Raw genomic sequence first — 13,830 nt, forward strand, 5'->3', positions numbered from 1 at the left:
AAGTAATTTACATCCACACGTATGTTACACAATTTTCAAAAATATTGTCGCAAACCGGATTGTTCGTGTTAGAACAATGACGGTAGGTCGTCACGGTGCCCGTCATGGGCTGGAGCGCAATCATTGTACGATCTAATTGTTATTGTGCCGAATGTCCATCGAAACATAATGTCATGCTCATCACACATGAGTTCCGGCGTCCTGACTGACCGAACGACAGTTCCCGCGTGTACGCACTCATTATCGCGACGTCAAGTCATAGAGGAACACGGATATAAAAGGCGGATTTCTAAGGCGGTTACGGTATTTAAAGTTCCATTTTTTTTTATTGTTCGTGGAATCAAAATGGACAGTGTATACTTATTTTGGTGCCTGTTTACACTTTCCTATGTAATTGCTCAAGATCCTACTGTAACTTTACCACAAGGACGGATTGTTGGGGTAAGTAGATAACATTTTTTTAATGTGACATAATAATGTGAAAGTACTGAATAAAATTCGTATTGCTATTTTTACGATCTTTCACATATATATTCCCGCGCAACTCTTGTTAGGAAAGGATGCTGGTTATCTATGCAGTTAAAAAATGAATTTTCGGTCTCAAATTTTTCGGTCAAAAATTGTAAGGTTTGGCCAGATAGGTATGTACCACGTAGTAGGAGGGTGTTGGGCCCATAACCTGTTAACCTTTTTTTTATTTATCAGATCTCAGATCTAAAGTCTCCGAATATATTTATTACATGATTTAGACATGTCATTACATACATACATTTTCAGATAAGGGTTTACACAACAAGTTCATCTTTAACCCCGGTCGAAGTTTTCTTCGGGGTTCCCTACGCTGCTAATGATTTTTCTTCGGTCTTTACTCACAGATTCGCTGTAAGTATTACTTACTAATAGGTTGTGTTCTTAATATACACCGTGTTTCACTTAACACTAAAAACCTGAAAATAGTTTGTTCAGAATCGAGAGTAGAATCGATTGAGCTATATCTTGATGGGGGTAATATTTTTATTTAAATTAGTATTATTAGTTATTTTTTACGTGCCCATTCTATTGTACTCGTAATACAACATTGTGTATATCGCATTGCTAGAGGTTGTTTACCTTTTTCAGTATTTAGGAGTATTAATACTGGCTGGTTACTTGGACGATTATTTTTTCCGCTACTAGTTTGACGTTGTTTGTCAGTTTAATTTTTTTTTTTTTAATTTATTGGGAGCATTGGCAACTTGGCCATCAGCTCAAACATACAATATTTAATAAAACAGAAGAAACAATTAAGTACAAATATAACAATTACTATGTTGTTTAATCTTAATGTTTATCATAAGTCATAACAAATTGAACTCGTACCTAATTACAACCTTGTCATTTTGAACAATGGGTTTAAATTTGCTTACTGCGATTACCTGTCCAATTTGAAGTTTACTGTGACAAAGCTTTAAAGTGTTTTACAGTGACATCTTAGCTGTCTATTGGTAAACCTTATGTCGTTGCAGTAACGTACATAAATAAATAGTCTTATGGTTTATGATGGTAGTTATCAATTATTTTATTGTGTAGAGCTAAAAGTCAAGTAGAGCTGTACAGAAAATTAAAAATTCAATCAAAAAAGAGAAGGTTAACTTAAAATATGAATACTCTAGATGAGTTTAAAAAAATAAAAATCAGTTGGGGTGTCTGAGGTTTTGAGTGATACCGGAAACACGTTGTATATCTATTATATTAAATGTGTAGCGTTAGAGTGGATATTTGAATACCTACTTATCAAGTTATCATTTATTATACTCAGGCCCCAACACGGCATCCTGGATGGAGTCGTACATTTTTTGCACACAAGATGCCACAGCGGTGTCCGCAGTTGAACGATAGTGAAAGCGACAACTTCAATGAAAATTGTCTTTTTCTTAACATCTGGACACCAAGGGTAAGAAACGAAGAATATCATCAGCATAAAATCACATTTTGCAACAACTTACAAACTTTAACGTCTAATATTTTCCAGATAGCGAGCAGATGGAAAATCATTACCTGTGATGGTGATATTGTATAGCGAGTCATGGTCTCGCGGGGGAGTAACACTGCCATGCCAAGAGCTAGCCGCCGAAGGGGTCGTAGTGGTAACCGTGGCGTATCGTCTCCATGCTCTGTCCTTCTTCACACTGGGCTCTATCGCTGCTCGCGGAAACCTCGCCCTGCTCGATCAATACTTGGCAATGCTGTGGGTTCGCGAAAACATAGCTGCTTTCGGTGGTGACCCAACTACCATAACTCTTTTAGGACATTCGGCGGGTGCTGACAGTATATTGCATCACATTACATCTCCACGAGCTATCGGTAAAATTGACTTATGAAACCGTATTTTAAAGTAAACTTGACAAATTATTAATCCCGACTTGACAGGTCTATTTCAGCGTGCGATTGTGATGTCTCCTCGTGATATATGGCATGCCTTAGGTGAAGATATGCACTACAATGCCACTGATGCTGAAAAGGTCTCTCGCGAGTTGGCTAGATCTCTGGGCTGCACCAGCGTTGTAGATCTAGAAATACTTCGATGCTTGAGAGGGCGCCCCTTGTCTGATATATTAGCCGTATATTCGGTAATATTTCGATTAATTTATATGAAAAGTGGATTTATATGTATATTCATATGTATTTTTAAGGTAGTAATCATTTTATCAACTTTACGCATATTTTCAGAATACAAATTGGAGCAGTGTCATGCGTCCTGTACCAGATAATTTTCTGCCGGAATCACAGTATTACCTACCAAATTCACTTTCAGTTGCACTCTCAGCTACTAAACTGCCAACTATACAGCTTGACCTGCTTTTGGGAACCACTGACCTTGAAGCCATAAACTACAACGGTTTGAATTTCATATATCTGTTAAAATTTCGGTCAAGGTCCAGTAAATACAAATGAGAGCTGTGGCAAATCGCTTTTCTCTGTTGCAGACGGACAATATGATGAACTATTGAAGCGTGGAGCGGCGTATGTTACGGAATATGCTGACACTAAAGTTATACCAAAGCTGTTGCGAATGTTTTCTATGGATAAGTCCGACGCAATATCAGTGGTAAATTAACTCATTTATCGTTGTTTCATGTTTATGTTCTGTTCTGATTAGGCATTAAAAACGTTCTGAGTGCTAAAAGTGATAGCTATTAAGTTAAACTAAGAGACCCAATTAAGGCATTAAGAAACATACTGCGGCGTCTGCGGCTTCGCATTCGGTGCGCCGTATGCTTGTTTTCTCAATTTTATCTTTATGTTCAGTAAATATGACCGTATGAAATATTATATAATTGCTGGTTCATGAGTATATTTTTTAATCCGCAGCTATCCGAAGCGGTTCGCTGGGAATATTGGGGCCCGATGTCCCGGGACTCTGAGGGTTCAGTATTGGCCCGCGTGGAGGCGACGGGGCGCGCAGAAACAGCCGCCACCTGGGGCGCGGGTGGCGCGCTGCTTGCCGCGCGGCTGGCGCGCCGCGTGTCGCGCCTGTTCGTGTACCGGTACTCGCAGCCCGGCGGGGTCGACCTGCACGGAAGACAGATCAATTATACTGGTACCTAACCCACCAAGCTTTCTGCGTCGAATGTATATCTGACACATGACAACAGACTTTTCAAACATAAACCATACGATAATATTATGATACAGATCGGGTGTTCTGCCTTTTCGCAGAAATATGTTTGGCCGAATTTCATTTGCCAAACAACGTTTGGCCGAAGTTTCATTTTGACAACTAACGTTTAGCAACTTTTTGTATGCCAACTTTTCATTTGGCAGAATTATTGAAAAGCAAATTATTATAATCCATCTAAACGTTTGGCAGACTAATCATTTGTCAAATGTTTCACTTGGTCAAACAACTTTTGGACGCATAACGTTTCGCAACGAAACATTAGGCAAGTCACAAATAATTTTTTCCCCTCACTAGCTCGGAAACACGTGTTTTATCCTTCAATACCAGCGGGTAAAAACGCATTTTATCCACTAGTGGATAAAGTAATTTGACCTTGAGTATAGTCAAATTTTCTGCTTTAAAATTGATAAAAGTGGGTGAATCTAGTGATGACGATGATTTACCACCTGTGGAACTACTGGAAGCAGTGATAAAAGCGTTTTCCCCACACTAGCTCGGAAACACGTGTTTTGTCCTTTAATACCAGCGGGTAAAAACGCATTTTATCCACTAGTGGGTAAAGTAATTTGACCTTGAATAAAGTCAAATTAACTGCTTTAAAATTGATAAAAGTAGGTGAATGTAGTAATAAAGATGATTTACCACCTGTGGAACTACTGGAAGCAGTGATAAACGCATTTTTAGCGTTGTAGTTTCCTCGCTAAAGTGAGGGGAAAAGTTTTGTGTTACACTCGGGTGCAAATGTATTTTACTTCTCGCGTGTTAAAAAACTCGCAAGTTCAGGATTCTATTCTCGAACCACTCGCTTCGCTCGTGGTTCAACTATAGAATCCTTTAACTTGCTCGTTTTTCAATTCTACACTCGGCCTTAAAATACAACTTTGCCCCCTTGTATAACAAATAACTATTTTTGCGTTGTACTTTCCTCGCTATAGTAAGTGGAAAAGTTTTGTGTTACACTCGGCTGCAAATGTATTATACTTCTCGTGTGTTAAAAAACTCGCAAGTTCAGGATCGAACTATAGAATCCTTTCACTTGCTCGTTTTTCAATTTCACACTCGGCGTTAAAATACAACTTTGCACCCTTGTATATAACAAATAACTATATTGCCCGTGTGGTGACGGGTTAAGAATTTCACCACCCCCTTTCTTCCCGTGGGTGTCGTAGAAGGCGACTGTGGGATGTGGGTTAAATTGTGACGTAGGCGAGAGGCTGGCAACCTGTCACTGCAATGTCACAGTTTCGTTTTCTGTCAACCCCTTATTTGCCAAGAGTGGCACTGAAACTTGAGTATTTTCATGTGCTCTGCCTACCCCTTCAAGGGATACAGGCGTGATCGTATGTATGTATGTATGTAAATAACTATTATTTTACAAGAGGACAAAGTAACTCTACGTGGCTCTATTGATACCCGAGCAAGCTTAACATTCCGATATTGAACCGCGAGCATAGCGAGTGGTTCAGTACGTATGTGGAATCTGAGCGTTGCGAGGGTTTCAAGGCACTTAGATTAAACACATTTTAGGGGGCGTCCATTAATCGCGTCATACTGCATAGGGGGGGGAGGGGGTCATGAAAAAATCACCAAATATCACCATGGGGGGTGGGGGGGTTAGGAACATATCACGTGTATTTTTTTTGTTACACTAACGTAAAGAAAAAATCATATTTCTGAGCCATTTTTATATCAACTTTTACAGTCAGAACTTGCGTTGTGCAGTGCAAAGAGAACAGAATAGAATATAATTTATTCGTGAACACAGTCAAGATTAATTGCACATTACAACACAAACAGAAAGGAATGAAGTGCCACGAAATGGCCTCATCTCAGCGTGTTGCTGGTGACTTCCAGCGCTGATCTTCCGATGAGACCATCAAGTGAGAAAAATAGAGCTGTGTGCAGTCAGTTATTTTTAATTCTCAAAGATTTTTTTAGTTTGCCCTCATCATGTGTACACGGACAGTCTGTTATAGACGGTCAACCTAATCATGGCACTGAAAAAAGGCGGAAAATTTGACAAATGTAGAGCTCACCGGCCAACTGTCTTCAAAAAACGCATGCCTTCCTAAACCTTGACGTTGGCGGAATCATAGAAGAGCCATAATACTTAAAAACCGGCCAAGTGTGAGTTGGACTTGTGTTGCAAGGGTTCCTTACATCACAAGAAGAGCTTAAGCGCCTTCTGGAGGCGCTAAGTCATTATTGAAAATAAAATAATCGATATTTTGAACAATTTATAAAAAACCGGCCAAGAGCGTGTCGGGCCACGCTCAGTGTAGGGTTCCGTAGTTTTCCGTATTTTTCTCAAAAACTACTTAATCTATCAAGTTCAAAACAATATTCTTAGAAAGTCTTTATAAAGTTCTACTTAAGTGATTTTTTCATATTTTTTAAACATATGGTTTAAAAGTTAGAGGGGGGGGGAGACACTTTTTTTTCCTTTAGGAGCGATTATTTCCGAAAATATTAATATTATCAAAAAACGATTTTAGTAAACCCTTATTCATTTTTAAGGTATCTAACAATATATCACACGTTGGGGTTGGAATGAAAAAAAAATCAGTCCCCACTTTACATGTAGGGGGGGTACCCTAACAAAACATTTTTTTCCATTTTTTATTTTACCACTTTATTGGCGTGATTGATATACATATTGGTACCAAATTTCAGCTTTCTAGTGCTAACGGTCACTGAGATTACCCGCCTTTGAAATACGTATAAGGGCCATTTTTTTTCAAAGTTGTCCACCCCATTTTTTTTGTCACATGGGTATTTTTTACGCGATTCATATTCAGAATCGCAAGGTCTTTTGATCGTGATAGGAGAAAAAAATGTCCCAAGATTTCCATATTTTTTTTAGACCTTCCATTCCGTTACCGCCATACAAAATGTATGAAAAACTGGTAACGGAATAGAGAAAAACCTTGGGACACTTTTTTACTCCTATTAGGATTGAAAGAGCCCGCGATTCTGAGTGGAAAGCACATAAAAAAATCCAAATAAAAAAAAAGTGGGGTAGACAACTTTGAAAAAAAAAATGGCCCAATTAACGCTCTTTCATTTGATATGTAACACGCTAAAAAACTAAGTATTTCAAAAAACTTTGATTTCTAATTTTCACTTTTACCCCCCAAAAGTGGCCCCTATAGTTGTTTTTTTATTTTATTTAAATTACATGCCCGTCTTTGGGTCACAAGTTTACATATGTGTGCCAAACAACTTAATCGGTTCAGTTGTTTCGGTTCAGTGGTTTCCTTTTTGTGGTACGGAACCTTAAAGGTTTAATTCTCATAGAAAATTTGAATTTCGCGCCAAGATTTGGTTGATTCGTGGGTTGGAAAAAAGTCTACTTAAGTTGCCAAAAAATTACACGTCATATTGGCCAGGGGGGGAGGGGGTCCTGAAAATATCACCAAAGATCACCATGGGGGAGGGGGGGTCTAAAATAAGCCAAAAACGTATGACGCGATTAATGGACGCCCCCTTACCACCGAATGAACTATATCTACTTACACCAATACGAGGAAAATATTAACTGTAAAATGTCATTCGTTTGAAGTATCAAGAGATAGGTACTTTATCAGTTGGTCTAGTGATAAATGAATTGCCTATTTGCTCTTCCCTAGGAGCCGTACACGGAACAGATTTGGTGGCCCTATTGGGTGATGCTTTGATGCTTCAAATAGCGCGACGGCCAGCTACTAGAGATGAGAGGAGGATTTCTTCAATGTTTCAAAAGTACATCACCAACTTCGTAAAATTTGGGTAAGTTCATATTTTACTGAAATATCGATCAGTCTGTCACTATTTTTTCTATAGACGATCAAACAAATCTTTTCACTAAAAACTGGCCAAGTGCGAGTTGTACTCGCGTTGCAAGGGTTCCGTACACTACAAGAAGGGCTTAAGCACCTCCTTTATAAATTAAATTAAATTAAAATTAAATTTCATTTATTTCAAGCTCATGGCTCATAAGATGTTAGTTATGTACATTATTGATGTTAGTTATAGTAGGAACTTAAGTCATTTTTGCGAATAATCGATATGTAATTTTTTTTTAATAAGTTTCGGAGATAAGGGCCGGAATGGTAATTTTTTGCCTATTTTCTTAAATTACTTGAAAATTACTTTACTAAAAATTATTATAAAAATATTTTTGAAATACTTATAAAAAGCTCTTTCATTTGATATGTAACAAAATATAGTTCTAGAAACTTTGATTTTTAATTTTCACTTTTACCCCCCAAAAGTGGCCCCTATAATTGAATTTTTTTTTATTTAAATTATATGTCCGTCTTTGGATCACAGGTTTACATATGTGTGCCAAATTTCAAGTTAAGCGGTTCGGCAGTTTCGGAGAAAATTGGCTGTGACAACGGACAGACAGACACACGAGTGAATAAGGGTTCCGTTTTTCCTTTTTGAGGTACGGAACCCTAAAAAGGCGGCAAGTTTGGAAAACGGAAGACGAAGTTTTATAGTCCCATAGAAATTTGAATTTCGCGTGACAAAATTAGCGCCTTTTAGTGACAAAATTGGTTTCACAGCCCATAGTAGGTAATACATAAATCGGTTAGTAGGTATTTTTAACCGCCGCCTCAAATCTCTCAAGGAAGGTGGTTTTCAATTCGTCTGTATGTTTTTTTTATGTTTGTACCACGATATCTCCGTCGTTACTGGACCGATTTTGAATTTTTTTTATTTTATTGAATTTATATGCATACAGATTGGTCCCATTTACATCAGAAGTATCAGAACCCAGTTCTGATGATGGGATCCTGCAGAAATCGAGGGAACTCCTCAAATCTGAAAGGCATACATATGGTGATTTTTGTGTTTTTAAAGGAACATCATGCATTTACGTACGCAACAGTGACATTTGGTGCAGTGGAACTGCTGATGATGGTCAGAACAGAACTCCTCAAATCTGAACGGCACACTTATAGTGACTTTGGCATTTTTATAAGAACAGCATGCACTTAAGTCCATAACAGTGACATTTGGTATAGTGGAACTGCTGATGAAGATCAGAACGGAACTCCTCAAATCTGAACGGCACACTTATAGTGACTTTGGTATTTTTATAAGAACAGCATGCACTTACGTCCAGAACAGTGACATTTGGTGCAGTAGAACTGCTGATGATGGTCAGAACCGAACTCCTCAAATCTGAACGGCGCACTTATAGTGACTTTGGTATTTTTATAAAAACAGCATGCACTTACGTCCAGAACAGTGACATTTGGTGCAGTGGAACTGCTGATGAAGATCAGAACGGAACTCCTTAAATCTGAACGGCACACTTATAGTGACTTTGGAATTTTTATAAGAACAGCATGCATTTAAGTTCAGAACAGTGACATTTATTTGTTATGAGATTTGTTATGTTTGTTAAGCATATTGAGTTTTCAAGTCAAAGGGTGGCCGGATGCCATGGTAAAATCGCCCCTGGCTAAATATGAAATATTGATATGCAGGATTATTTGTATTGTTACTACATGTACTACTACTGGATATTATGCCTCAAACTGTTTCCGTTTACGAAAAAAATTTAAAAAAAGAAATTTTGTTCTTCTTCTGTTTTTCTTTAAAACCGCGTATCCGATTGAGTTGTTCTTTGGATATTTTATAGATATATTAGGGATACATCAATAAAAAAAAAATTAACTTCCTGACTTTTTGTTAAGTACATTTTTTTTTAATTTATGTTTTAAATTTTTTTTTTTTACCACATACGAGTTAGCGACACCTACTATATTTTTATATAATAATCGCCATTTTATACTCTATTACATATATTTTTATCAAAAATATTAGTTTGGATCAACAATGTCAAAATAAGTTATTTATATATTACTAGTATTACCTTTAGTACGTTGCTCCTGGAAAGTGATGTATGAAAATTTTGGCATAATTAATGGAAGATTTTTTTTTAATTGGGATATGTAGATTATAGGCCGAAGTTATTTTTCATCAACCCTCCCCACCCCTCCCCCCTCTGCGTCACCCCTCTACCCCCCCTTAAAGAGCCGAAAATGCGATTTTTCTCGATTTCTGACAAAACCGATGAAGATACAGAAAAAGCGTGTAGGAACGAAGTAATCCTTAATGAATTTATTACAAATCTCTCATAAACATTTTAGTGTTAGCACTTATAGTTTTCGCGCAATCCATCACGAAAGTTGCTCCTTTCTGCAATTTTCTTTAATGAATGATAAGTTTTCTCCTTAAATGCTTACGAAATCGTCGGTTTGATAGTACTAAAATATTATAAACTCAGAATGAATTTCAGGGGAAAAAAATCACTACCATGGGCGGGACTTGAACTCACGGCCTCTAGATTGATAGATATGATAGATAAATGACGCTAGGGGTACCATTGATTCATATAGTAGAAAGCTGAAAGATTCGCTAGAAACTAGGGATGAGCTTTTGGTGGCTCAGTTGGTAGAGCCCTCGAGTTTCTATCCGGAAGCCGTGAGTTCAAGTCCCAACCATGGTAGTGATTTATCCCCTTAATTTTATTATAGTCATGAGTTTACAATATTTTAGTCGTATCAAACAAATTTCGTAAGCATTTTGGGACAACACTTTAATATTCTTTAAAGAAAATTGCAGAAAGGAGCAACTTTCGTGACGGATTGCGCGAAAACTATAAGTGCTAGCACTAAAGTGTTTATGAGAGATTTGTAGTAAATTTATTAAGGATTACTTCGTTCCTACACGCTTTTTCTGTATCTTCATCGGTTTTGTCAGAAATCGAGAAAAATCGCATTTTCGGCTCTTTAAGGGGGGTAGAGGGGTGACGCAGAGGGGGAGGGGTGGGGAGGGTTGATGAAAAATAACTTCGGCCTATAATCTACATATCCCAATTTAAAAAAAATCTTCCATTAATTATGCCAAAATTTTCATACATCACTTTCCAGGAGCAACGTACTAAAGGGTAATACTAGTAATATATAAATAACTTATTTTGACATTGTTGATCCAAACTAATATTTTTGATAAAAATATATGTAATAGAGTATAAAATGGCGATTATTATATAAAAATATAGTAGGTGTCGCTAACTCGTATGTGGTAAAAAAAAAAAATATTTAAAACATAAATTAAAAAAAAATGTACTTAACAAAAAGTCAGGAAGTTAATTTTTTTTTTATTGATGTATCCCTAATATATCTATAAAATATCCAAAGAACAACTCAATCGGATACGCGGTTTTAAAGAAAAAAATTAAAAACAAAATTTCTTTTTTTTAATTTTTTTCGTAAACGGAAACAGTTTGAGGCATAATATCCAGTAGTAGTACATGTAGTAACAATACGAATAATCCTGCATATCAATATTTCATATTTAGCCAGGGGCGATTTTACCATGGCAGTCCGGCCAGGCTGTTTTGTCAAGCTTCGATTTCTTATAATCGGATTCATGAGGAATTGAGGAAACTCCTCAAACCTTAACGGTATACGTATATTAATTTGTGTTGCCATCAAATAATTAAAGCATTAAATTCAGTTTAAAAAAATACTTGCACATTTCTACATAATCCAACATTTGCAAGTAGCTTTCACCAGAACCCCAAAGACGGCGTTTTTTTTCTTAAAAATTATTTTTAAGAGAGATTGTTTACGTTGAGGTTAAAATAATGTTTATGGTCGATGTAGGTCTCCAGGCTCGGAAGAGTGGCGCCGCTACCGCGCCGGGGAGGCTCACGTGCAGGAGTTGCGTGCGTGCACGGCGGACAACTGCGGCGCAGGCGCGGACGCAGGACGAGACACCGCCTTTTGGCTTCAGCACCTACCGCGGCTAGCTAGCTTATTCGAGGCTGGACAATCCGAACCGCTTACTTTGGAGAAAGGTATGGTATCCCACCCACGTAGGAAAGGAATTATGTAATATTTTTAATAGTCGTCATTATGTAACTGGTAATAACGGTTAGGTATACCTAATGTCATTGTCAAGTAATGTCCTCCGTATAGTTTATTCGGGAGGTTTTTCAATAGGGCTTTTTTACCTTTTACCTTGAACTCAATAATAGTTATTTGTTATACAAGGGTGCAAAGTTGTATTTTAACTCCGAGTGTGGAATTGAAAAACGAGCAAGTGAAAGGATCCTATAGTTGAACCACGAGCGAAGCGAGTGGTTCGAGAATAGAATCCTGAACTTGCGAGTTTTTTAACACACGAGAAGTAAAATACATTTGCACCCGAGTGTAACACAAAACTTTTTCCCTCACTATAGCGAGGAAACTACATCGCAAAAAATGCGTTTATCACTGCTTCCAGTAGTTCCACAGCTGGTAAAACATCTTCATCACTAGATTAACCCACTTTTATCAATTTTAAAGCAGAAAATTTGGCTATATTCCAGGTCAAATTACTTTATCCACTAGTGGATAAAATGCGTTTTTACCCGCTGGTATTGAAGGACAAAACACGTGTTTCCGAGCTAGTGAGGGGAAAATGGTCTTACTTAGAAAAACCATAGAACTAACTCAAATATCTAAGACAATGGATGGACTCTCTAGAAGGTTTAAACCTAATAAATCTAATAACTGTCCTTATCTCAATGAAATAACTCTTAAATCGTATACCTACATTATATTCGCCGATACCTATAGGTACTACAGTTTTTTTCCGCCAATTTAATTCGAACCACCAATTTTGCCCGTATTATACATAAATTACTTGTATGATTGCAGGTGAAAGTCGTCTACGTGGCGGCGTGTTCGCACTGTGCGCGGTGTCCGCTGTGTTGCTGCTGCTGCTGTGCGCATGCGCGCTGGTGTTGCGGAGGGAGTGCGCGCGCCGCGCCGACCTCGACGACGACTCGCATCACTCGCATCAGTGATTTACTGATTTGATTAGGATTGTACTTTGTGATTTTTTTTAAATAAAGATGATATTTTGTCATATATAACGTCGTCCGTGTCAATTTCAACTTATTTTTTTATGCTGGTTTGTTATATGTGACAGCTATACAGAATGTTTATCTAAGAGGGTGCGCCTACAGGCGACTTTTTTGTCGCGACCATGGGCTAGTATGAAAGTGCGCTCACGAAGCGACGCAACTTTTCATACAAATACGTCTATGCGACAAAAATGTTGCAGCGAAAAGTCGCCCGTGTGCGCGCCCTCTAAGAACAAATCGTTGAATGTAATAGGCCGGCAACAGACGAGTCTTAATTTTCATAATCTTAAATAAAAATTGTATGCAAACTGACACTGACAGATCTGTCAATTTGCATACAATTTTTTTTAAGATTATGAATTTTTAAGACTGTGTTGCCGGCCATAATGTTTTACAAGGTTGCAAAAACTTGCAATCCATGCGCGGATCCAGGGGGGGGTTCATAAGGGTCATGACGTAGTGATTCAATGCTCTTTGTTACAAACTATACTAGATCGCGTAGATCGTATTATAGCGTTAACAGACTACAGCTCACCAAGGATAAGGGAGCGCGCACACGGGCAACTTTTGGCAGCGACTTTTTTGTCGCTCACATCATCGGTCTTGTTGGAAGTGGCAGAGCGCGGCGGAGTGGTTGATGGGAATTTCAAATAAAATATGATCATCACATCAGTACTTTTTATTAATAGAGATTACATGTTTAAAACGTGTTGCCCCTTAGGCGGCTAGAGACGGAGAGAGCGAGTGACAGTTATGGACAGGTTGTGTTTGACACATAGCACAGATTATAAACTAACATAGGTAAAGGGTGGACATTTCAACAGGTCTATGGGCTAGTATGAAAGCAAATAAATATTAGTAGAAAAAAATAAAAAAGATCTCATCAGGATTTGAACCCGGGACCTCTTGCTCCGTAGGCGGGGTCACTACCGATAAGGCTAAGAGATTGTAAAACCCTTATCTCCCTGCTATTGCAGCGCCACTTATCTTTTCTTTTATATGGGCACTTCTGATACTTAAAGCTTTCGCTCCTTATATTTCTAAACTCCATAGCAAATACTATAAACTCTAGAGTTAATACGTGCAGCTTCTAACGTTTCCCATACAATTGAGCAGCAACAATTTTACTAGCGCCATCTAGCGGTTCGAGTTGATCAAAGTAGTTGTTCAGACTTTTATTTTAGTAAATTAAAATGGAAAATGATATTACTTGATCTACTTTAACATTTTTAGACGGAATAAAACAAAAAAATAA

At 37.8% G+C, this 13,830-nt stretch overlaps 1 protein-coding gene across 2 annotated transcripts; it reads left to right on the forward strand.

The window, feature by feature from the left end:
• The first annotated feature begins 230 nt into the window (after positions 1–230).
• LOC125225600 (pyrethroid hydrolase Ces2a) lies at positions 231–12,805 on the forward strand. Of its 2 annotated transcripts, XM_048129377.1 has the most exons (11): positions 231–441; positions 778–882; positions 1,799–1,933; positions 2,016–2,343; positions 2,410–2,609; positions 2,710–2,878; positions 2,967–3,088; positions 3,352–3,580; positions 7,291–7,429; positions 11,329–11,522; positions 12,367–12,805. In XM_048129377.1, exons 1-11 carry the CDS (start codon positions 346–348, stop codon positions 12,513–12,515), a joined length of 1,866 nt encoding a protein of 621 aa, XP_047985334.1. In that variant the 5' UTR covers positions 231–345; the 3' UTR covers positions 12,516–12,805. The 2 variants fall into 2 exon arrangements, with proteins under 2 accessions (XP_047985334.1, XP_047985335.1); XM_048129378.1 differs by lacking the exons at positions 231–441; positions 778–882 and having other exon boundaries at positions 1,800–1,933; positions 2,012–2,343.
• The last annotated feature ends 1,025 nt before the right edge of the window (positions 12,806–13,830 follow it).

This window comes from Leguminivora glycinivorella, chromosome 4 (assembly GCF_023078275.1).
Source record: "Leguminivora glycinivorella isolate SPB_JAAS2020 chromosome 4, LegGlyc_1.1, whole genome shotgun sequence".
Classification (NCBI taxonomy): Eukaryota; Metazoa; Arthropoda; class Insecta; order Lepidoptera; family Tortricidae; genus Leguminivora; species Leguminivora glycinivorella.